The 23,977-nt window shown below is 31.6% G+C and overlaps 1 protein-coding gene across 1 annotated transcript; it reads right to left on the reverse strand.

The window, feature by feature from the left end:
* Positions 1-15,983: 15,983 nt before the first annotated feature.
* Positions 15,984-17,539, reverse strand: LOC138345656 (protein PXR1-like). Its single transcript, XM_069294739.1, has 2 exons — positions 17,479-17,539; positions 15,984-16,261 (listed from the first exon to the last, which is right to left on the reverse strand). Exons 1-2 carry the CDS (start codon positions 17,537-17,539, stop codon positions 15,984-15,986), a joined length of 339 nt encoding a protein of 112 aa, XP_069150840.1.
* Between the last annotated feature and the right edge of the window lie 6,438 nt (positions 17,540-23,977).

Consider the following 23,977-nt stretch of genomic DNA (forward strand, 5'->3'; position numbering starts at 1 on the left):
AATGGTCCAACAAAGATCAATGTTTTGGATGGTATCAATTATGCAATTCCTGTTTGAACAATAAATGTTCAGACAATAGCAAATTATTTTTAATACTGTAAAAATCATTTGGGAGATGCAATCTCAGAAAATTTGAATGAACCTACTTATGAAAATGTCATTCATGAACTTGAGATCATAATTAATGATCTCGGTTACCATAGCAAAATGTATGTCAATAACATGTTGAATTATTCGAGTGAAAGTGATAGTTGTTCAGAGGTCTAGAGTTTAGAAGAAATTGTGGATACAATCGGAAAAAACAATATTGATGATGAAGTTGAAGATGATATTGTATGTTTGGAACCAGATACCCGTAAGGAAATACTTATCGCATCTAAAACTCTTCACAATTTTATGGTGTAGTACGAAAAGATAACACCAAAGCTCTTGCATGCAATAAGAAAAGTTAGAGATAAGCTTCAACTATATTTAAATTTTAATAATAAGCAGAACACAATATAATCATATTTCATTAAATTGTCTTAGATATATTTGTACTTTAAAGAATTATTAATTTATGATATTAATGGGATCATATATTTATATAGGGGTCTTCTGAAAATATATTATCTTATCGAAGTTGGTAATTTTTTTCATTGCCCAAGTCGGGACCGGAGGAAAATATTATTTTAGAGAGATTATTAATTTATAGAGTATTAATTTATAGAGGTTTTACTGTACTTAACTTAAAACTTTAATTTACATAACAGTAGTCTACATTTTTTATTTACAATATTAACATTTTATTAACAAAGCATACTACATAAATATGACTGTTAATTTGGTTTCAGCGGATAACTATGCTCTCCAACTTTGAGTGTATACAAGTGGACATACGTGTCATACATACATAATACACGTAAGATGCTACGTAGAAAATAAAATTGTCATGTAGGGTACCGCATAGGACAAATGAGTTTATTTATTCAATTTTATACATGTTCAAATACCTACTTGTACACACCTTAAATTAAAGATTATAATTATCAAGCTGACGTTAAATTAAAAGTTATGTTTATGTATTATGTATGACAACTTATTAAATATGTATATCTTCACACATTTTATACCTGTTTGCTTGGGTTAGTGACTGATATTTTGGAACTCATAATTTATTAATTTTACCATTAAGATTATCAACTACAATTATAAGTGAACACATTTTTTAAAGATTCTTTTTTCTCTTTTTTACTTAATATAATTAGTACTGTAAAAAATATTTTCCTCTCTTCAATTACGTTTTTTCTTATCATCTTTTTAGATTTTGATGTTAATTTGTAGGGAGTGAAAATGTATCATCTAATTAATATGGTTTCGATCCTTAGCTTAAACACATTTCTTATTAATTTCATTTTATACCACTACTATTGGAAAAACTTCTTTCTCTCTCTCTTTAGTTTCATTTCAATTATTATGAAAATATCTCTTTTTACTTCTCTCTCTTCAATTTTGGTCGTTATTTTAATTCACTGATTTTTATTTTTTTAAATTTTTTTGTGAAAATTATACAGCATATGATCAAACTATTGTTACAGAGGACTTGTTTAGGTAATTAAATTGTATATTTTAAAGTTTTTTTACCTGTATTATTAATACCATTTATCTAGGAATAAAAATGCAAAGCGATTTAACAGATGCATTAGTATGGTCAAAGACTCAATTATACCTAAAAATCACTTTTACATCTTTTCCATCATATTGTGGAGGGAGGACAATTTTATAAATAAATATTTTTATACAATGCATATTATATTTTATACACCAAATTAAACAATGCATAAGAAATAATCTGTGCATAATACAAGAAAAATTAATACAAACATTACTAAATACATTCTACCAAACGACCCCTAAGAGTCTATTCACGCATACAAAAATTAAAGGGCATAAATATAAAATGACCAAATTAAATAACATATTTATGTATTATGCATAACTTAAAAGCTTTCGAAACATAAAACTTCCAAAATTCTCAAATTTGAATCTATCTTCAAAACCAACCTCATAAACTGATTAAACATAACTCGAGACAACTATTGAGAGGAACAAAATAATAATTTTTTTAAAAAATTACAAAAATGACCTTCAGAGTTATTACATTTTACCTAGTGGGGATAAATATTGTATTTTACCTTAGAGAAGATCATCCCTTTTCTAGGGGTGTACAAAATCGAACCGATTAATAAATCGAATCGAAAAATATTATTGGGTTATTGTTATTGAGTTATTGGATTTTAATGGGTTTATAAAAAAAAAGATATTTGTTTATTGGTTCGATTTCGATATTTACTATTGGGTTATTGGGTAAATCGATAATCCATTAAGACGGTAATAATACTTTACCCTTCCTAAATATTAATATTTAATATATAACTAGTCATTATAACTATATCAAATTATTAGTACTCTACCCACTTCACACTAGACCGCTTTACTAGTCTTTACTATTTACTTAAAACCTAAAGTTCGTAGTTATAGTTATTTGATTAGTTTTATTTTTATTCTTCTTGAACTATTTAATTTTAGTTTTACTTTGTAATTGTAGGTTGTACCTTTTGCAAGTTTGTAAAGGTCTGTAATTTGATTAACATAATTTTTTTAGGGAAAATGCACAAGTACCCCCTCAACCTATGTCAGAAATCCCAGAGACACATTTATACTACGCTAAGGTCCTATTACCCCCTGAACTTATTCTATAAGTAATTTCTACCCCTTTTAGGCCTACGTGACACTAACTTGAAAAAAAGTCAATCAACATTGGGCCCACAAGATAGTGTCACATAGACCGAAAATGGGTAGAAAATTATTAATAAAATAAGTTCGGGGGGGGGGGGGGTAATAGGACCTTAGTATAGTATAAGTGTATCTTTGAGATTTTGGGCATAGGTTAAGAGGGTACTTGTGCATTATCCCAAAATTTTATACTATGTTTTTTGCGGTGACATGTAGTTATAGCCTTCGTACTATATTTTCTTTTATAAAATGCAAAGTCTCATTATATTTCTTGTTCCATTATATCAAAGCATATAGAGAAATGGGAAGTCATATAATATTTTACAAATATTTTTCTTATTGGGTAAATCAAAAATCAATAAATGAAAATCAATAAAGAATATCTTATTGATTTATTATTGAGTTAACATATTAAATAATCAAATACTAATAAACCGAATCGATAATACATAAAATCGAACTAAATCGATCGATACACACCCCAAAGAAAAGCTCTTACCAGTTACCTCCACGAGTTTTAGTTAAAAGGTTATAGAAAAATAGTAGAAGATCACAACAACCTCAGATTACTTTATTTTGGCAAATTGTGCAAAAGTTCAACATGTTAATTTTCTAAGTTGTTCAAAAGATTGGTGATCTTGAATGATGCTTTTGTTGTGTATATTTTGACAATTGATATTAAAGCCTTTTTATGTATATAACTAGGTTTTGACATTATCACAATTATAAATAATGCTTCTAAGCTTTGGAACAACCTTTTCAATAATCGACTGTTGTAAGAAAAGAAAGTAAATTTTAGTAGGTTCTAAGAACATTTCAACATAAATTAAATGATTTGACATTATCACATATCTCAAGAATTTTAAATATCTAATGAATCATTAAAAATATCTTGAATCATTTTATCTTTTACATAATTTATCATATATATGTTTGATGATATAATTGTCTTGTTAAAATCGAGTGATGTTATTATGTAGCGATTAACATATTTTTTCTACTTTCTTGTGGATGAAAAATATTGAATTAATAATTTTATGATTAGAATAACGTCTTGTTAAAAACAAATTACGTAAAAGTTTTCGATAATCAATATTAGTTATGAATTAGTTAAGACCGTTAAAAATGTACACCCAACAATATAAATAATTATTTTTATAGACAATCTACTTGTCTAATGTCAAACATTCACCACTTGTCGTTATTATAACCTTGTTACTCTAACAAAAATTATAGAAGGAGAAATATAATTCTGAAACAAGTGCAAAATAATATTGTTAACCCTTTTAGAAATTAATTTTTCATTATACTGTTGCTTTGCAGGCTAGATTCTTCATCAATTCAACTTTACGACTTTTTCAGAAGTATGTATATATTGTTGTTGCATTATGAAAGTACAAGTAGATCGAAATGCTAGATTCTAAACTCATGTGAAAGAAATATTCTCGATAATTAAAAAATTAAAAATGAGTCTAACCGATATAACACAAATTGTTGAGCAATGACTTGAGATATAAAGTACAACAAATTTATGTTAATAGACATTTTTTTGTAGCTTAAGATGTTACTTTTATTTAGAGCAGACTTTGTTTCATATTCTTCAAATTAAGCTTGCTGAAAATAGTCAGAACTCACACCAAATATATTTATTAGAGCTGACTGAGAAGGAAAAAAAGAAAACATTAAAAGGACAAAAGCTTTGTCCAAGTGAGATCATATACTTAGCAAACGTAAAACTATCAATACAATTTTAAGGAGACAACAAAACACCGAGAAGAATAAACATTAAAGGGAGTAAAGTATGAGATATCTAATGATGATGACAAATCATTCTAACAAGAAAAGTTCTCATGTATACCTTAAAAAATTGACTAACACTTCTATCAACTTTCAATCCTTAAAGTACTCATAATATCCATTGATAAAATGTAGTAAAATAGATAACAAAAACATAAAATCAAAAAAATATGGACACACAAAGTTACTATCTCACAGAGGATTTTCTAAAGAACACAAAACTCATCCTTGTATGTGAAGAAATGACATTGTTGACGAAAAAAATTAGAGATTTGTATGGTATTGTACCTTCAACAATTCTATTAGCAAAAACATACTTGAATACTCAATTAATGTTTATTATTTAATATGTACTAACAAATACTAGTAACAATAATATTGCAGAAACATAAACAAAAAAATTTGAATTATGTACCAATAATAATAATTAATAATCTAAACATAAATTAATGACGGTAAAAACATGCCAGGATCTACAACAATAGAATGAAACAGAATAGAAAAATTCTAATTCACTGAATTCACAATGTCTCCTTAAGACAATAATTCCCCCAGTACCTGAAATTTTAACAAACCTCTCAGAAAACAATGGTGCCAATGAGTCATTCAACAGGAGCAAAGAACATAATTTCTTAATTGTCAAGAAGAAGAAGAAGAAGAAGTTCAATTTTTTGGTTGTATTAAAATGAGAGGAAATTGTTGTATCTATAGACAAAAACGATAGTGTAAACAAATACTTATTGTGTCTTATTGGAAAGGTCACAACCTTTCATAAAAGTCGCGATTTTTTAAAAAATCATAACTTTTCGTAAAAATCACAACTTTTCATAAAAGTCACAACTTTTCATGAAAGGGAAAGACTAGTGTTGAAAAAATAAATTACAAAAAATCCTGATTTTTAATGGCACCATGTAGGTTGGTCTAGGGCGTAACTCTTCGTAAAAGGCGTAACTATTCATAAAAATCACAATTTTTTATGAAAAGGGAAGACTAGTATTGGAAATAAAATAAATTACAAGGGAATCCTGGTTTGTGGTGGCACCACATAGGCGGGTTTAGTGTTCTCTTTTATATATATAATGATAATTTCTTTTATAAAATATAAATTTATGATTGAATTTTTGTATTTGAAAAATGTGAATTCATGATATGAAATTTCAAAATAATTTTTTTTGAAAAATTTGAGATTTTATTTTGAAATGACATCACATAAATTTTATCTCATGATTTCAAATCACGGAATGAAATCACATATCCAACAAAATTTATGAAATATCCATTACTTTAACCACTTCTAAATCATCTTATCAGATATAATCATTACTCCCAACAAACAAAACTATTATTACTTAATAATAATAATATCCATTATTTTAACCACTTTTAAATCATCTTATCAGATATAATCATTACTCCCAACAAACAAAGTTATTATTACTTAATAATAATTATATATTTTTTAAAATGAATAGTAGTGTACTATAACTCATATTCAATTTTTTTTATTATTGAACTAGAGTCTGATCAATAAAATATTGTATTTTTGCTATAATAACTTAGCCCTTAGGGATAGTTTGATTATTTAGTGCTACCTCCGTCTCATTTAATATGAGGTGATTTGACTCGACACAGAGTTTAAGAAATGAAGGAAAAATTTTTAAAACTTGTGGCCTAAAATGAATAATAGAAAGTTGTATGAGTATAAATCATTTTATTAAGGGTAAAATGAACATTTTAAAGTTAAATTGTTACTTATCATAAAAATGTGTCATTCTTTTAGAATCATATATTTATATAAAAGAGAACCCTAAGCCTGCCTACGTGATGCCACCACAAGCTATAATTTTGTTTTAAATTTATTTATTTCCAAAATAGACTTTTTTAAAAAAATGTGAGTTTTATGAAAAATTGTGACTTTTAGGAAGACTTACCCAAAAATAATCATCCTCTCTCATGAAATGATGTGACATTTATGAATAGTTGTGACTTTTATGAATAACTACGACTTTAATGAAGGGTTGTAACTTTTACAAAAAAATTACTTTTATGAAAAGTTGCGACTTTAATGAAGAGTTGTGACATTTATGAAAAGTTGTGACATTTCCAAATAGTCGTAACATTTTGGACAAGGCACAATAAATATTTGCTCACACTACCATTTGTTTTCAATAAATAGAGATGTTTCCTCTCATTTTAAAACAACAAATATTTTGAACCTCTTTTACTTTTTCTTCTTCTTCATCACAATTATATATTTGTGTACTTAGCTCCTGTTGAGTGGCTCAGTGACACCATTGCTTATGTTAGAGATCATGGTATGTATTTTACCATCATAAATTTATTCTTATGACTCTTCTACAAAGTAGTTTATATTTTTCTATCCTCTATTTTTAATTTAAAATGTACCCTAGGAACTCACAACTATTCTACAACATTACAATGATATTTTGAAATCGAAGAGCAAACTAGAGTTCATTACATGATTTGCTATATGTCTGATTATGTTTACGCAATTTTCATTTTTTAATTTTTTTGCATTGCTACAAATCATCTAACTTTTAGGTGTTACTGCTATGCTTATTGCTGCGTAAGTGTAGGAGATGAGAAGTTGTTTTATTACCTCCTTTGCAATGTGATTTTTGTAATTTTTCTTGCGAATAATGTTGATAATAATCAACTTCAGCAAGAGGGAATCTCAACTTTAGGAACAAGTATTTGAGAATGTATGTCATATAATTGTTATACGAGACGAGGTATATCACATACATTTTGCATCGTCTTCGGCTATACAAGATACCTTTACTGTAAATGGTGTACAAAGTAAAAAACATAACCATCATGAGTAAACTTAATAAGGATCATTACAAAGTCTGTAAACATGCATATGTAGTGAAGAATGATATTTGGAGTTTCTTAGTTTACGTACTCTTTTATAAGTTTTGCTCTGTCTGAATTTTGACAGTTGATGCCTCATTGAATTATGAAGGCAGATTGCTCTGGTTGATAAGTGATTTTCCAGGACGTAGTTCTGGACTTGGAAAAGCATGGGATAGTTGTGGTCAGCTGTAATTTCAGACAATCAAGCAAGATAACAAACAAAAAGAAATGAAGGGCAGTGAAATAGTGGTTGGCATATAAGCTGACATATGCAAGGAATTTAAACAGTGCACTTGAACCTTTAAAATTTGAAGGAATAGTCACATTTCATGAATCTTGGAAATTTTAGTATCCTCGAGTGACGTATTGACTATTTACTTTGCATTATTTTTAACAATTGTAAGACAGGTAAAATGATATGTTTATTTCTCTTTGTTCAATGTTGAAACAATGAAGGGTAGTTAGAATTTCTCTGTTTGTTTGCTCTTTTGTAGTCTTTGTTATAAAGGAAGTTACAATGTTGGAATCTCATTAATTTATTAGGGCAGATTGTCGCGATAATAGGTGAATTCACATGCCGTAGGTTTTTTTATTATAAGACTTATTAATAATTGTTTAGTTTTGTTTGCATGTTTTTTTCGTATTTATGTTGCAAGTTCAAATAAAGTCATAGTTATTCGATATATCTCTCTTCTCAAAACAGTATAACCAAATAGACTAAGAATGCAACATATTGGCAAACTTTTGTAAATTCTGGTAGAGTTGTCATAATCATTTTCACCTATGCAACCACACACAAACATTTGTGTAGTAAATTAAGGACATTATTTCCAAATTAACTCATATATAATATAGAGGAAGATAACGAAAACATTTAAGGCAAATAAAGTATTTTAGTAAGTGAAAATAGAAAGTATTTGTATTGTTTAAGTTTTAATTGAAATATTTCTAGCAAATGGTATTTTCGGTTATATATGAAAAGAATTAAGATATCCAGTGCTTTACCACATTTTAAAAGATTCATTTGTTGCTTAATAAAAAAAATATACACTACAAGTTGAGTACTATTTTACAAGTGGGAGTGTTTAATTAACATGGAGGAGATGAATTAATGCATTTAGATACAAAGACTCCAAATCAGAGTATTTATTAATTTAGCATTTGAAATCAAGCTTAAGTGTTTGTCTATATATTATCCCGCAAAAAAATAATGACGGCAGTGTGATAACATTCTAATATTCTATCAAATAAAGGTCACAAACATAATGCAGATTGTATTTTTGTAGTCTATTTTCATGAATCCGAATTAGTCAGACCCAACATAAATAAACATGTTTTTTAAAATTAGATTAAAAATTGCAAAACTTTACATGTTTTGAATGTATTGCTTGAAACCAAAACAAGTAAAAATGTCTTTTGACAATACAAATTAGTATCATAAATGACTTTGAAGGACTTGTTGTGACGTCAATTCAAATGGTCATACGTTATTTTATTAAACTCAAAAGATATGTAAGTTAATAGAGGTAGTTTACCACCGCGCTAAGCGAGATTAGTTTACCTAGTATGTGTGTGTGTGTGTATATATATATATATATATAGTTATATATATATATATAGTTATATATATAGTTTTCGTTTTCATATCAAGAATAGGATTTTCATTTTCTTCCTCGTCGCTTCGCTCTCTCCCAACCTTTCCTCTAAGCTTCATATTTTTTATCTCTCTCTCTCTCTCCGGTACAACCTCTCGCTTCGCATGAATCTCAGATCTCTCGAGTTCATGGGATGTATTGATGTTATTTTATTTCATTAGTCTTTTCTATTCTTTATTTTTATGATGCAACTAATTTGATTGATCTTTGGTTTAACCAAATTTTGGGACTTTATCGTATCTTTAAATCAATGAAATCATTAATTTTACAATATACTGGTTGGGTAAGAATGTGGTTCTTTGAAATATATATCAGTACTCTAGATCTAATGAATGAGTTTTGTTTGTTTTGTTACTTTTGATATGATGTCAAATGCAATATTAAATAGAATTTGTAATGATGAAAATGATACCATGTTGGGTGTGAAAAACTATTGCAAACATGGAGACTTACTTTCAATGCAAACTTTATGGTAGAAAGACAATCCAGGTTGAAGATTTTGATCTTGTCCACGCTATCGTGTTTGTACATTTCTACACCTTAGTGTTTGGAGACTTGAGATCTATTTGTTTTATTTTTTTAAAATTAAATCTCTTTCTTTGTGATGTGTATTTTAGGATAATGCATGCAATTTCTCTAGATAGAGAAATCGTGAGAGATGTTGATATACGATCCAAGTTCATTATTCTTAGATTGGGGAAAAGAATTAAGGAGTCATATTAAAAGAAGTAACGAATGAGTAATGAAGTGGAAGAAGAAGATCAAATGTTGTAACATGTGGAAGCTAATCTTGGTGTTTTTTTGTATTATTAAGCATTAATAAGAAGAATATTGTGGAGGATGGAAAATTCTAATGTAGTTGTGTACAACAATAAAAATTATCATAGCTGTGGAAATAAATAAACGTAGTTTTGCATTCCTGATCCAACATTTACTTTTTCTTATCATAGATGTTTAAGTAAATAAATGTAGTTTTGTATATGTTGATACAAATGACCCTTATATAGCAATGTTTGACCATATGAGGCATATGTTGCTACACATGAGACATATGTTGCTACAGATGCCTCAAATGTTGCGACATATCATTCCTATGTAGAAATATTTGATAATTTGAGGCATATGTTGCTACATATGATCCATACGTTGCTACATATGACCCTTATGTAGTAATGTTTGACCATATGAGCCATAATGTTTCTACATATTAGACATATGTGGCTACAAATGCCTTAAATGTTGCGACATATCACCCTCATGTAGAAATTTTTGACAATTTGAGGCATATGTTGCAACATATGTCCCATATGACACTACAAATGACCCTTATGTAGCAATGTTTGACCATTTGAGACATATTTTGCTACATACGTTACTACAAATACCTCAAACGTTGAAACATATCACCCTTATGTATAAATGTTTGACAATTTGAGGCATATGTTGCTACATATGTCCCGTATGTTGCTGAAGATGACCCTTATGTAGCAATATTTGACCATTTGAGACATATTGTTGCTATATATGAGACATATGTTGCTACAGATGTCTCAAATGTTGAAATATATCACCCTTATGTAGAAATATTTGACAGCTTGAGACATGTTGCTACATGTTACTACATATGTCACATATCTTTCTCTCAATATAACATTATGTACTTCCTCTAAATATACGATAAAATAACAAAAGTGATAAAATAAAGAATTATCTTTAATTACAAAGGATGCTATAATCTCCAAATTACTATCCCACATCCAAAACCCTTTGTATTCGAGCAACTATATTGTCACACAATAGGGTAGTAGGAGGTTGAATTTCTACCCTGGAAGTTAAAAGCTCAATGAGTGCAAGCGAATATGAACTACACACGTAGTTGGTTTCATTTTTTACCATGGGATCCACTCGACTTTTAAATTCCCATGGTTCATTGAGAAACTTATCTGGCAAACGCCTATCGGCTTGCTTCAACAATCTGGACAGCAACTTGAAGACAATTTATATGTGTGTCAAAAACTCAGATGACAATCATAAACATTCATGAGACCTTTGTGCAAGGGGATCTCAAGAGTCACAAAATGAGTTTTGTTCAGGTTCATGACTGTCTAAATCCTTTTTGCACCAATCCAATCTATGTCTCCAGGATATTTCCTAATGCCCCTGACATATTCAATCATATCTTCATCCAATTCAAACACATTAATTAATTGGGTCATGCTTCTGCCACCAACTATTGTTGCCTCCTCGCTCAGTTGCTTATATATTTTTTTGAAGTCGGTATAGAAGCTGAGATTTTATCTTTAGAATCATAGTACTTCGGGTATGTCACATGTCTCTCCCGCATGATGGTTAGGATTTCATCAATATACTGAAATAGAAAATAATGGTGAAGACTAAAGAAGAGTAATCATTCAGAAGATAAGCAAACGAGCATCATAAATTGCTTATCATGTTCCTGATATCTTCTCCACTAAAAGTATGCATGACTTATTATCCTTCCGTCTTTTCAAGTCCAACACCATGGTTTTATTGGCTACAGACACACACTTATAAACATTAAACTTTGTGTACTCTAGAACTTCCTCACATTCGGCCATTGGCAATACTCCAATGATCTTCTTTTCAAATTTTGTATTGCTTTGGCAAATAATTTTTTCCTCCTCTTGGCCCGTGGAGTTTATGGATGCCGAACATTCTTTGATAGAATGCCCTTGACCTCCCTCTTTTTTTTATAAATTCATTGACGACTTGACAACGATAAAATCTTCATCTTTTTCTTGCACTTCTCACAGAGAAAGCCACAACATCTTCTACAAGAGGTAAACCCTTGGTCTTGTCCAGCACCAACACCATCACTACCACCACCAACCCTATCAAAAACAAATAATTTATTAACAACTCTATCTCTTTTGATGGTTGTTTCTCCATCCAATTCCATTTTAACTCTGTCCCCAACAGGATCAAATAAGGTTTCAAACAACCCTAGAGTAATTATATATGACATTTGCAATTCTATTGAGACAAGCCATGGATGCACGACCTAAATTATAAAAATAAGTCATATGTAAGAATAATTAGGTCATATGTTGCCACAGATATGTCATATGTTGCTACAAATGAGTGATATATTGCCACAAATGTGCCATATGTTGCTACAGATGGGTGATATGTTGCCACAAAGGTGTCCTATGTTGCTACAGATGTGTGATAGGTTGACACATATGGGCATCATAGCAACATTTATGTCACATGTCGCAATAGATGAATCATCTATAGTAACATTTTGGGTGTAATGTAATAATAACTTACTGCATCATGAGGAGAGTTATAAAGATCTGAAATATCCCCATCTTTGGTAGTTTTTGTTTTTGATATTAACCATCTCAATATCCTTGGAGAGGAGATTTATTTTTCTGCAATTACTTGATGGGTCAAGTGTGGAATGACTTCAAATGCCAAAGCCTATAAAAAAAAAAAGAAAACATGTCACAAATCAGATGTTGAATTATTCAATATAATATAAAAAGATTGAGAACATTTAGCTTTATCATGAAAGCCCATGGAAATCCAAATAATTTACTGGTCTTTGCTCCTAAAGGTTTCAACAAGTATTAAGAGTTAATTCAAAACTCTCATGACCTCAAGGATAGTTGTTGAGAGCCTCAATATCCTGACAAAAATTCACCAGTTTAAGTTGTATGTTGTTATTGAGATCTTTCGCCAAAAGTATATTATGTGTAAACTAAGGTAAACACAATGACTCCCCTTGGTGTATCCTTGTGTTCCAACAAATATATTAAGTCCGGATTTTTCAAAATTGTTCCAACAAGGGACATCATGTCCTTCTCCTTAGTTGATTGTGACTGTTCTCTTGCTTCTTCTTTTACTCTTTTCATTCTTCATTGTGGTTTTTTTACAATGTATTCTTGTACGGGCTCAAAAGGAGGATGACATTTTAACCTTGAAACTATGGCAAACTCTCTTTTCGAAAGAAATTTGGCATGCCACAATAATTAATCAAAACCTCATTCTTCTTTTCAGGTTTTTGAAAAATGAACCTTTTTTTTCCAGAAGTTCGTAGACAATGGTCATTTGAAAACATGCATTATTATTCTCAGGTAAATCAAGAAAATGAACGAAACAACTATCCCTAAAAAAAGTCTTCCAAACCATTTCTCTTGAGGATGGCCCTGAAGGTGTTGAAAGGTTTTCCACGCCTGACCTCATAATGTTATCACCAGTAGCATTAGGCTGCAGATGCACATGGAATATGTCTGCATTGATAATTTTTATCCCATCATCATCCTCAACTTCATTTTCTTCTTCTTCTTCTTCTTTTTCTCTATTTTCCCTTCTTTTTCCTCAACTACTTATATATTCTTTTCCTTGTTCTTCCTCCATTTTGTTTATTTTCCTTCTTCTTCCTCAACTACTTTTGTATTTTCTCCCTTATCTTCCTCCTCAACTTCTTCTGCTCTTTCTTCATCATCAACAACTTCATTTTTTTTCTCTTTCTTCATATTATTTTTGTGAAAATTCTTCTTCTACTTGAGAAGAAGAAACAACTTCAGATGTGAGTTCTTCTAAAAGAGTGGTATTTTCATTCTTTTTCCCAGGAATCTTAGTCCTAGTCTTCTTCTGGATCTTTGTTGTGTCAGTTTTATCAATTTTTCTTTTGACAGGAGCCATTATATTTGTATCCGCAACCAAAAAAAAAAATTTGAATATCACACATGATCTACAAATGAATCTTTTTGAAACACACAACACAATACACAATAATGCAAACAACAAATACGATTCAATGTCATACATGAACCAACAAACAACCATAAAACCCTCCCCGAACCCTATCCAACAAATTACAAATGATGCTTTTTGAAAATAAAAAATATTTCAAAAAGAATAACTATCCAACCAAAAAAGTGATATAATCACTAAAAACAAGGCAAACAAGTATCAGTAAGCATTTCAAACCCTAATTAAATGTCATCTGCGAAGATATCAACAATAAACTAGAAATGATGAGGACAACGTCACCTTATTGTAGAAGAGGATCTCAACAGATTACCACTTATGTTGTAGAACATCTTGCAACAACAACCTTGATTTGTGAAGAAATAATGGAGCGAGAGGAGGAGAAAAAAGGAAACAAGAGAAAAGAAAACTGATAGTCATAAAAATAAATAAAATTTGAAATATGAAACGACTTTTATAGAAGAGAGGATAGAGGAGGGAGGGAAAATGAAGTGACGATTGCATTAAAGTTGTTTAAGCTGTTTTTGAATTTTTACAATTTAAAGTGTGACATACGTTGCCACATATATATGTTCTGTTAGGGCGCATACCACCTTTCTGTGACATATGTTATATAGTATAATATTGTCACATATCTCCTTTGTCTGGCATATCTTACCGCATATCTCCATTCTATAAAATATGTTGCCACATGTATCCTTTTTGTTGGTACACATGCAAATAATTATGTGATGTTTTTAACAACAGAAGTTATATATGTTACCACATACACTACATTTCTTCCTTCCTTCATAATTGACATTTGTTCCAACAAAATCAAAATAATCATAAAAATCATTTGTATTAATATTATTCGCAAAAATTAACACTTCACCAATTGTTTTATACAACTTATCAACAAAAAGGTAATTCACAATGATATACATAACCACTTATCTAATCAATGGTGGGTAACCACAACATTTTCATCGATCTTTGCTTTTTTAAGTCTAGGCCTCTGTGGGTCTATATTATTACTAACATAGCCATTCTGAGTTTTTAAAATTCCATAATTCCATAGGAGTGAAGTATCTCTCATACGAATGGTTTCAACACCAAGTCCACAAGATGGTACTTCTAGTCCATCACTATAAAACTCAGCGTATGCAACAATAAAAAGTCCACAATCTTCACATGGTATATCATCAATTAGAAAATATAATAACATCACATTTCGATCGTTGTATGACAAAAAAATAATGTGATACTTATAGACTACTGCTTTCTTGTTGGGCAATACAAGTAACATGTTTGACTTCGAATGAGTGAGATTTGTTCTTTCCATGGTAACATTAAAGAACTGACCGGTTGGTTCGCTCTTTTTGCTAAAAAAATTCGCTTAACTCAAGGTACTTTAACAACATTGTAGACAACTTTTGAATCTTGGAGGACAATTTTCTGTTAGACCTAGATGAGGACATCGAAGTATACACTTTTATGCATTGTTTCTTTAATGCAATGCCTATCAAGACCTAATGGAAGTCCCCATTACTATTTACACGGACATAAATATCATATGTCAAGTGCCAAGGCAGTCCACAAGCTATACCAAACCCTTTCATATTCAGGAACAACACAAGCATCGTCAATGTATGTTATAAAAAAGCTAGTAGTGGTATATCGATATTTAGAATTACTCTTTTGCTTCGACTTCTTACGCAAATAGTAAAAGATGACTTCCACATACTGCACAAATGCCTCAAACAAGTGTATCTTTGTATTAATTTATTTGTATATGTTAATTTATTAATCAAAACATAAAAGTGCGCATGAATTTACCTCATCAGTCCAACACTTATTGGGTTGAGACATTACGTAGAACCGGTCCTTATTCTTTGGAAATGCAACTAAAAAAATAAAGTTTTGAGTATTGGCTAACTAGTGACCCTCCTTGTTTCTTCTGTAATTGTGGAATCATTATAAATAATTATTTAGTGGACAAGAAGAAGAAATACTAATAATAGTTGAACGACCTTACTTTTATGCACGATTCCTGTAAAAACCCTCGCTTATCCATTGCGAGAAGAATGTCATTATTTCAGTTGGACCCTCACCGTCAATGTTAAAACCATCAAATGGATATTATCGCTTCACATCACAACTTACGTCTTCGACTTTCTTCTCTTTCTTTTTCGCTTTTGCTTTTTCTTTTTTCTTCTCATTCTCGTTCTCTTTCTCCTCATTCTGTTTATGCTTCTCCTTCTTCTTATCCTTATCCTTCTCCTCCTTGTCTTTCTGCTTCTTCTTCTTCTTCTTCTTCTTCTCCTTCTCCTTCTCCTTCTCCTTCTCTTTTGACTCTTTCTCCTTCTCCTTCTCATTCTCTTTTGACTCTTCTCCTTCTCCTCCTTTTCCTTCTTCTCCTTCTCTTTATTTTCACTAATTATAGAAAGTGTTTTGAGAAATAGATTTTTTTAACCTCCTACACTTCAAAGGCTGTGAAATATTCTTGGATCTTTGGATATCAATATTATGATATATTTACTTAAAAATATCAGTAAATTTTTTTAACACTACTAATGAAATAATCATGTTGCTGCTCACATTCTTCGCATAGACAAAAAGAGCATTTGATGTTAGAAGAGGAAGCAACACCAATAAAAGATTGAGCTGTTGTCATCGACGAAACTTCTTGTATCATTTCATCTATAAGGTAAAGAAAAAAGATTGAGATTTTACGATTCATTATAAAATAATAATATCATTATGTTGCCACATATGGATGTTCTGTTGCCACAAATTAACGTTATGTTGCCACATATGTACCTATTGTTGCCACACATGAAATTTCTGTTGCCACATATAAATCTTATATTGCCATAGATGAATCATATGTTGACACAAATGTACCTATTGTATCCACAAATGAATTTCTTGTTGCCAGATATGAATCTTAGCACTAAATTGATGAGAGTGTGTCTGCCTCCCATAGACAAATAGACAAATATTGAGCTTTCCATCTTGCTATTCTCCTTTCTATTTTACCCACAATGCCATCCCAAATTTGCATGCTCTTATATCCATTTCCCAAAGGCATACCTAAGTAAACTGTTGGCATATTCTCCACTTTGCACCTCCAAAATCTTCCAGATCAAAAATGTTTGTCACCTTCTTGATTCGAAATAAATTTCTTTTCCCCAAATTCACTTTCAAACCCAAAGAAGCTTAAAAAACAGTATATGTTTTTATGAATCTTATTTTTCCTCCCGAGGTTCATAAGAAACGATAGTGTCATCTGCATATAGCAAATGATAAATTCCTTTAACTTGTCCAGTGCTACCCTTTATCTGAAAACCTTTGATCCATCTGTTTTGTATTGCTATTCGCATCAAGCTATCAAAACCTTCAATTGCTAAGATAAATAGAAAGGGGGATAAGGGGTCACCTTGTCTAAGTCCTCTTTCTAAAGGGAAGAAGCCTACTAGTTCACCATTCACTAGAAAAAAAGACGAACGGTGCTGATGAAAAATGAATCCAACCCAACCAATTTTCTCTAAAGCCCATTTGTCTGAGGGTGTTCAACAAGAACTTCCAATTACATGATCATATGCCTTTTTAATGTCCAATTTGCACATTATACCAGACTCAACACCTTTCAATCTTGAATCCACACATTCACTAGCTATAAGTGTAGCATCCATTATCTGTCTCCATTTAATGAAGGCCATTTGATGCTTGTTGACCAACTTATCCACAACCTTTTTCAGTCTCTCAGCGGTATCTTTTCTAACACTTCGTATATGAATGAGACTAGACTTATAGGTGGTTTGAAGTCCTTCAATTCAGAAGCACCTAATTTCTTGGGGATGAGAGACACAAAAGTTTGCATTGAATTTTCTCTCTGTCTTTTGATTATTATAGATCTCATGTATCATACATTTGATGTCTTCTTTCATTACTTCCTAGAATATAATATAGAAGGACATGAGAACCATCGGGCCCAGGAGCTTTCTCCATCGCTCAAATTTTAATGCATTCTAGAATCTCCTCCTCCTCAATTTGTTTCAGTAACTCTTCCTTTTCATCCTCATTAATACGAGAAATCCCCTGCAACTGTAATTCTGGCTTACAAATTTCTGTCACCTTGTACAAACTTTCATAGTAACTCTTGATGGCCTCCTTGATATCACCAGTATCAGTGACTTTTACTTCCCTCTACATTCAAAGATTCTATGGTGTTGTATCTTTTGCGAGATGTAGCTATTCCATGAAAAATTGTGTTCTTATCCCCCTGCTTCAACCATTGTATTATATATCTTTGTCTCCACCTCATCTCTACATTTTTGACAACTTCTTCAAAAGACATTGCCAAATTTGATTTTTGGCATTAGTTCATCATCTGTAAGTGGTCTTTTCCCCTTAAGGATCTCCCATTAGGACAATTTGTCAAGTATTTCTTCCTTTTGTTATTTCCAGTTTCCCCTATTATTGTTGCTCCATTCCTTTAAGTTCCTTTTAGGGAGTTTAAGCTTTTTAGCTAAGACAAAACCTATTATACCAGTAACTATAAATGATACTCACTTTTTCCTTGAAGCCTTCAACCCCCATCCACCGGTTATCAAATTTGAAGTATGACTTCTTGAAGTTCATGTCTCCACAAGTCAGTAAAACTACGTTATGATCAGATACCAACTTTGGAAGAGTTGATTATCTAATGTGGGTAAAGAGTTCCTCCTATTGATAAGAATACATTATTTTGTTAATCCTTGATGCATTTGTATGGTTCTTTCCTCTTCTCCAAGTGAAAGACCTTCCAAATAAAGAAGGGTCTATAAGCTCTACCTCCTCAAAACAACCCATTGATAGATGAACATTTTGTTCTTTCTGATGGATATCTGATGACATTAAAATCACCACACACTACCCACGACCCTTTACAGAGACTTCTCATGGCTCCAAAATTCACACCAGAGATCACTATTTCCCATTCTTTTGCACTTCGCATAGACAACCATCAGGTACCATGTTAAATTCTGGTTCTGACCTATTAATTTGCAAGAAATGCGTCGCTCACCACTCTCTATTAACTCCCTTTCCCATATCCTTTTGTCCCATAGTATTAACATCCTACCACTACACCCCACTACTTCCAAATGCATCTCCCCCACACATCTATTGTTCCAAATAGTAGGCAACAAATTACTAATTTTACCCGTCATTTTAGTTTCCACTAAGACATGAATATCTTCCCTCCATTGACTAATTAGATTTCTAACTAATCCCCTTTTATTTAGTCGTTTAGACCCCTTACATTCCATCAAACTTATTTCACCCTCACTGTTCCACAATAGTTAGGCTTCTCCCTCTGGTTCTTGGCTCACCATCATTGAAATTCATGTAGAAAATTAAATTCCTTAATTCACTTGGGACACTGTTGTTGTTACTGCTTGATGTCTTATACTTTGATTTATGATTCTCCCTTGGGTTAATTTGCTCTAATTTCATGATTAAGGAATAAAATTCTTTTTCATACCCTTTGGTAAAGATTCCAAAAAGCCGACTAAGTTTGTGTAGATTGAGATGAAACCGTAGTGGTTCTTGTAATTTTACGGTCCTTTTCAATACTATTAGACATTGCTAATGGTTTAGGGTTCTCATACTCCACCATTTGTTCTCCGAAGAGCTCTATAACACCTTCTTCCCCTCACTGTTAACTCCCTTGATGCTATCCATTTGTCTTGAAACTAGATTGTTTGTTTCTTTGCCTTCTTTGATCTGCAAATTGTCTATGCTAAGGATCTGAAAGTTCTTGGGAGTAGTTTCTATTCAGATGCAGAATTCTGTGCCCTCATTAATGATGGAATGTTCAAAGATTTTTTCTAATTTTCCCGACTCTCTTAGAATGGAATTTGGAAAGGTTTCTGTGAAGCCATTGAACTTCTTAATCGAAAAGCTCATCTCATCATTTGATTTTTGAAAAAGGATTCGATCCTTGATAAGTCTCTTTTGACCTGATAAGCTCAATAAACGGTTTTGCTGTGGGCTTTGGTCTGGGAGTTAAATGAAGAGTCCCAAACGGACTTTATGGTCGGTCCATGTGTGATGGCAAAGTGGAACTTAAAAGAATTGGGCCAGGCCCCACAAATTCTTGTAAATTCAAACATTCAACACAACTGCAAGCCACCTGCTCTAAAGCTAACACCACCTCTTGCGTGTCAGACCCCACAAAATCTGTTGGGTAAGGACCTACAACCTCTTTACCTTTTTCATGAATAGTCTTCTTATACTTTCCACAACCCAGAACTACTCTTGACTCTTCTTTACCATCTATAGTCACTTGTCTAGGGTTAGTAACTATATCCTTTCTCTTGTACATCACCGGTGACTACCCATATAGTCATAGAGAAGATCAAATTTCCATTATCAACATCAATGGACAATGGCATTGTCTCCCTCAGGCCCTTAACCCGAATTCGAGCCCATCCGAGGTGATTTTTAAGTTTCATTTTCTAGCCAACCCCCACATTTATAACCCACCTTTTTCATGACAATTGTGGATAAGAGGTGTAGAGGAAGACCATGTACTCTGATCCAAAACCAACCAAACTTGGTTTGGATTGGGAAGGAGCCCTTCGTCATAGACCACCAGTCAAGTGGTAAGATGAACCCTTGTCTTCTCAATCGCCCATAAGAATGTGCTCAGTTGCTTTCCTTGATTGGAACTTAAAGTGAAACTGAAAACCATTCATGTCATACACATATTGTATATTCTTAGTCCGTTTCCATGTCTGTGAGACCATTTTCTCACCTCATTGAGAGTAGAACTTCATCCCCACCACTAAATCGACCAACAAGACATCTGCGCAGAAGATCATTGTCACCCTCTTAAGTTTGCACATAAAGTTGGTTCTTAACAACATCAACCTTTGTAACGTCAACTTCCTTTAGAGTCCACTTTCACTTATTAAGAGCATCTTTGAAACTGCCCTTCTCGTTTATTAGTTGTTAAATTGTACCTCCATTCGTAATAAATGCACCAGGAGTGCTAGTTTTATTTGTAATAAATTCCTCAATCATTGTAACCACCAAGCCCCATCCCTCATCATAAGAAATTTCTGAAAATGATGATCACAACTCTGTTATATCCCATAACTATATTAATGGAAAAGAACCTCCCGTACTAGTTAAACTTTTGAGAGTAATAAATATAAGTAGAGAAATCTCTACATCTCCACGATTTAAAGTTCAAGCGCCCTATTTTGTATGCATCATTTATTCTTCTACATAGCCAGAGTAAAGAACCTTTACACACAGTTAACCTTCTAATGGAATTCCTAGCATTTTCCACCCAATTAAATAAAAGTACTGACTCTGATGAATACGTAGTAATCTCATAAGATATTTTCCCAAATATAAAACAAGGTTTGTCGTCCATTGAAAGAGGGTAGCCTATAGAGTGCAGAAGAGTAGAGTAAGGTATGCAAAGTGGATTCTGGTGATCAGATTAATCAATAATCACAGTGGGTGATTATTGTTAGATTTGAAGAAAAGGGTTGATTCCGGTGGGGGTAGCAAGAAAAATGTGGGTTTCTCTCACCTAGAAAGTAGGGGAGAGTAGGGCCATTGGGGATTGCGTCTAGGAGCTTTTTAGCAGTAGATTTTACCTTTGCAATTCAGCTAGCATCCATTATTATTTTATGTAGAGCAAACCAAACAATCAACAAGAAATAAGGTCAGCATAACTGATCCTACCACAATTAATCCCATCATAACTTATCCTAGCATAAGTTGTATTCAAACCAAACATCCCCTTATGGTATATCAAATTGTATAGTGGCTTGGTTTCTCACAAAGTTTTGGTTTGTTACATTTTAGATGTTGTGCATGTGCATTGTATCTCGACATATTTGAATTTTAAGAAGTAGAACAAAAGTATTCTTACTATGTACTTTTTTTAAAAAGTTTGTTTTTATATTAATAAAAAGGGTAGGTGAGAGTTTGGAAATTAAAACTTGGTGTGTGGAATTGATAAACATACATCCATACCAAACACACTTTTAAAGCAAACACATAAACCAAGATTTTTTCTATTTATAAATATCATTGGAAGAAACATTCCATAGTTTTCATTCCTACGATGCGGAGACAGACGTTCATCATAAAATGCAAAAGAAAATAAAATAGCCTTTACAACCACAATTGGTCATCCTTTACCAGATGAACTACAAAAGTAAATAGAGAATGCCTAAATATGACACACAAATAAATAAAAAAAGTAAATAAAACAGACTTTAATGCCACAACCATTCATCCTCCACTGGATGAACTGTGCTGATCTTTACGACAACAGCCGTCCATCCTCTATAACCGGATGAACTTTAATTTCAAAATAAACCGATCATTTGGGGGTTGCTAGCTGGATTCAACCTTTCTTTCACTGGGAATGCTTCTGAGAATTGAGCTACGCTACTTCCACCTTTTGCCTGAATGTACATTGATCAAATATGTTTTTAGATCAAACAATAATAATATGCTCAGTAAAATGCAAAGAGAGTAATATATATGTATACACATTATCCATATGATCTTGTAATATTAGAAATATTGTATATTAACTTGGAAATATTCGGGGTCTTTAACATAAATATACAATCTTTTACTTTTACAAGATAATATGGATAATGTGTGTACCTATATATACTCTCTTCAGATTTTTTCGAGTATATTATTATTTTTTGGTTCTAAAAATATGTTTGATAATTGTATATTCAGGCAAAATGTGGAAGTGACATAGCTAAATTCTCGGAAGCATTCACAGTGGGAAAAAGGTTGATTGGTGCTGCAATTGAGACAACGTCATTGGCAACCCCTAAATGATCAATTTGTTTCAAATTAAAGTTTATTCGGTTATGGAGGATGGACGACTATTGTCGTACATACCATCATAGTTCATCCAATGGAGGATGAACGCCTTGGCTGTAAAAGCTATTTTATTTACTTTTGCACTTCTTTTTGTGTCGCCGTTTAAGCATTCTTTATTTACTTTTATAGTTCTTCCAGTAAAAGATGAACAGTTGTGGTTGTAAACACTATTTTATTTTCTTTTGCATTGATGCAGTTCTGTCACCGTATCGAAGGAACGAAAACTATGGAAAGTTTCTTCCAATGATATTTATAAATAGCAAACATCTTGGTTTATGTGTTTTCTTTAAGGGTGTGTTTGATATGGTTGGATGTTTATCAATAGCATGAACCACGTTTCAATTTTCCAACTCTCACCTACTCTTTTTATAAATATAAAACGAACTTTCTTTTAAAAAAATTACACCGTAGGAGTACTTTCGTTCTACTTCTTAAAATTCAGATATGTCGAGATACTAAACATGAATCATATTTGTAATTATGATTTTGCTTAAAATTGAAGGTGAATTATTATAAAATTAATTCGACGTTAAAGGGCTTATAATTAATATTTTTAGATTAATCCTCGACTATCATTCTATAAGTATTTTTCTAAATTATGATGTAAAAATAGTTTTGAGATTTTTAAAAAAATATCATACCTACCAGATAGCATAAATAAGCAAGAAACTGAAATTACTAATATTTACTTCCTACCAAATAAGCCTTAAGAGATGAAAAAAAAAAGTCATGTTTCTTAGCTTTTCTTAAGAGCGTTAACTAAGAAAGTTATTTATATTTTGTTATGTAAAGAGGTATTCTCTTTTTACTGGATCGATCTTTAATTGAACTACAGCATTATGAAATTAATCTTTAATCAGCCAAATCTTTCTACTTATTAGTGTTTCCCTTTTCTCATCTTGTGGTCCTATGAAGACTGATACATTAGTTGTTTATTGCGTTAGTATTTATTTTAAGGTTAGTGTTTCACATTACCGGCCCTACACTTAATTCTTTGATTTGAAGTGCTTTTTTATTGCTTTCCCCATTGTTTACTAGTTTCATTGGGATTATTGCACCAGGTCTTATGCATATTGCAGTTCAAAGGAGTTCCAATTCCAAAATTGGAATGCAAAAACTAGTGCTGGAGTTGCATTTGGAAAAGTTTAGTTTGTATGGGGCAACTGACCTTTTGCGAGCCTCGCCTCTTGTGGAAACACTCAACTTAGAAATAGAAA

The sequence above is a fragment of the Solanum lycopersicum genome, chromosome 1 (genome assembly GCF_036512215.1).
Source record: "Solanum lycopersicum chromosome 1, SLM_r2.1".
Taxonomy (NCBI): Eukaryota; Viridiplantae; Streptophyta; class Magnoliopsida; order Solanales; family Solanaceae; genus Solanum; species Solanum lycopersicum.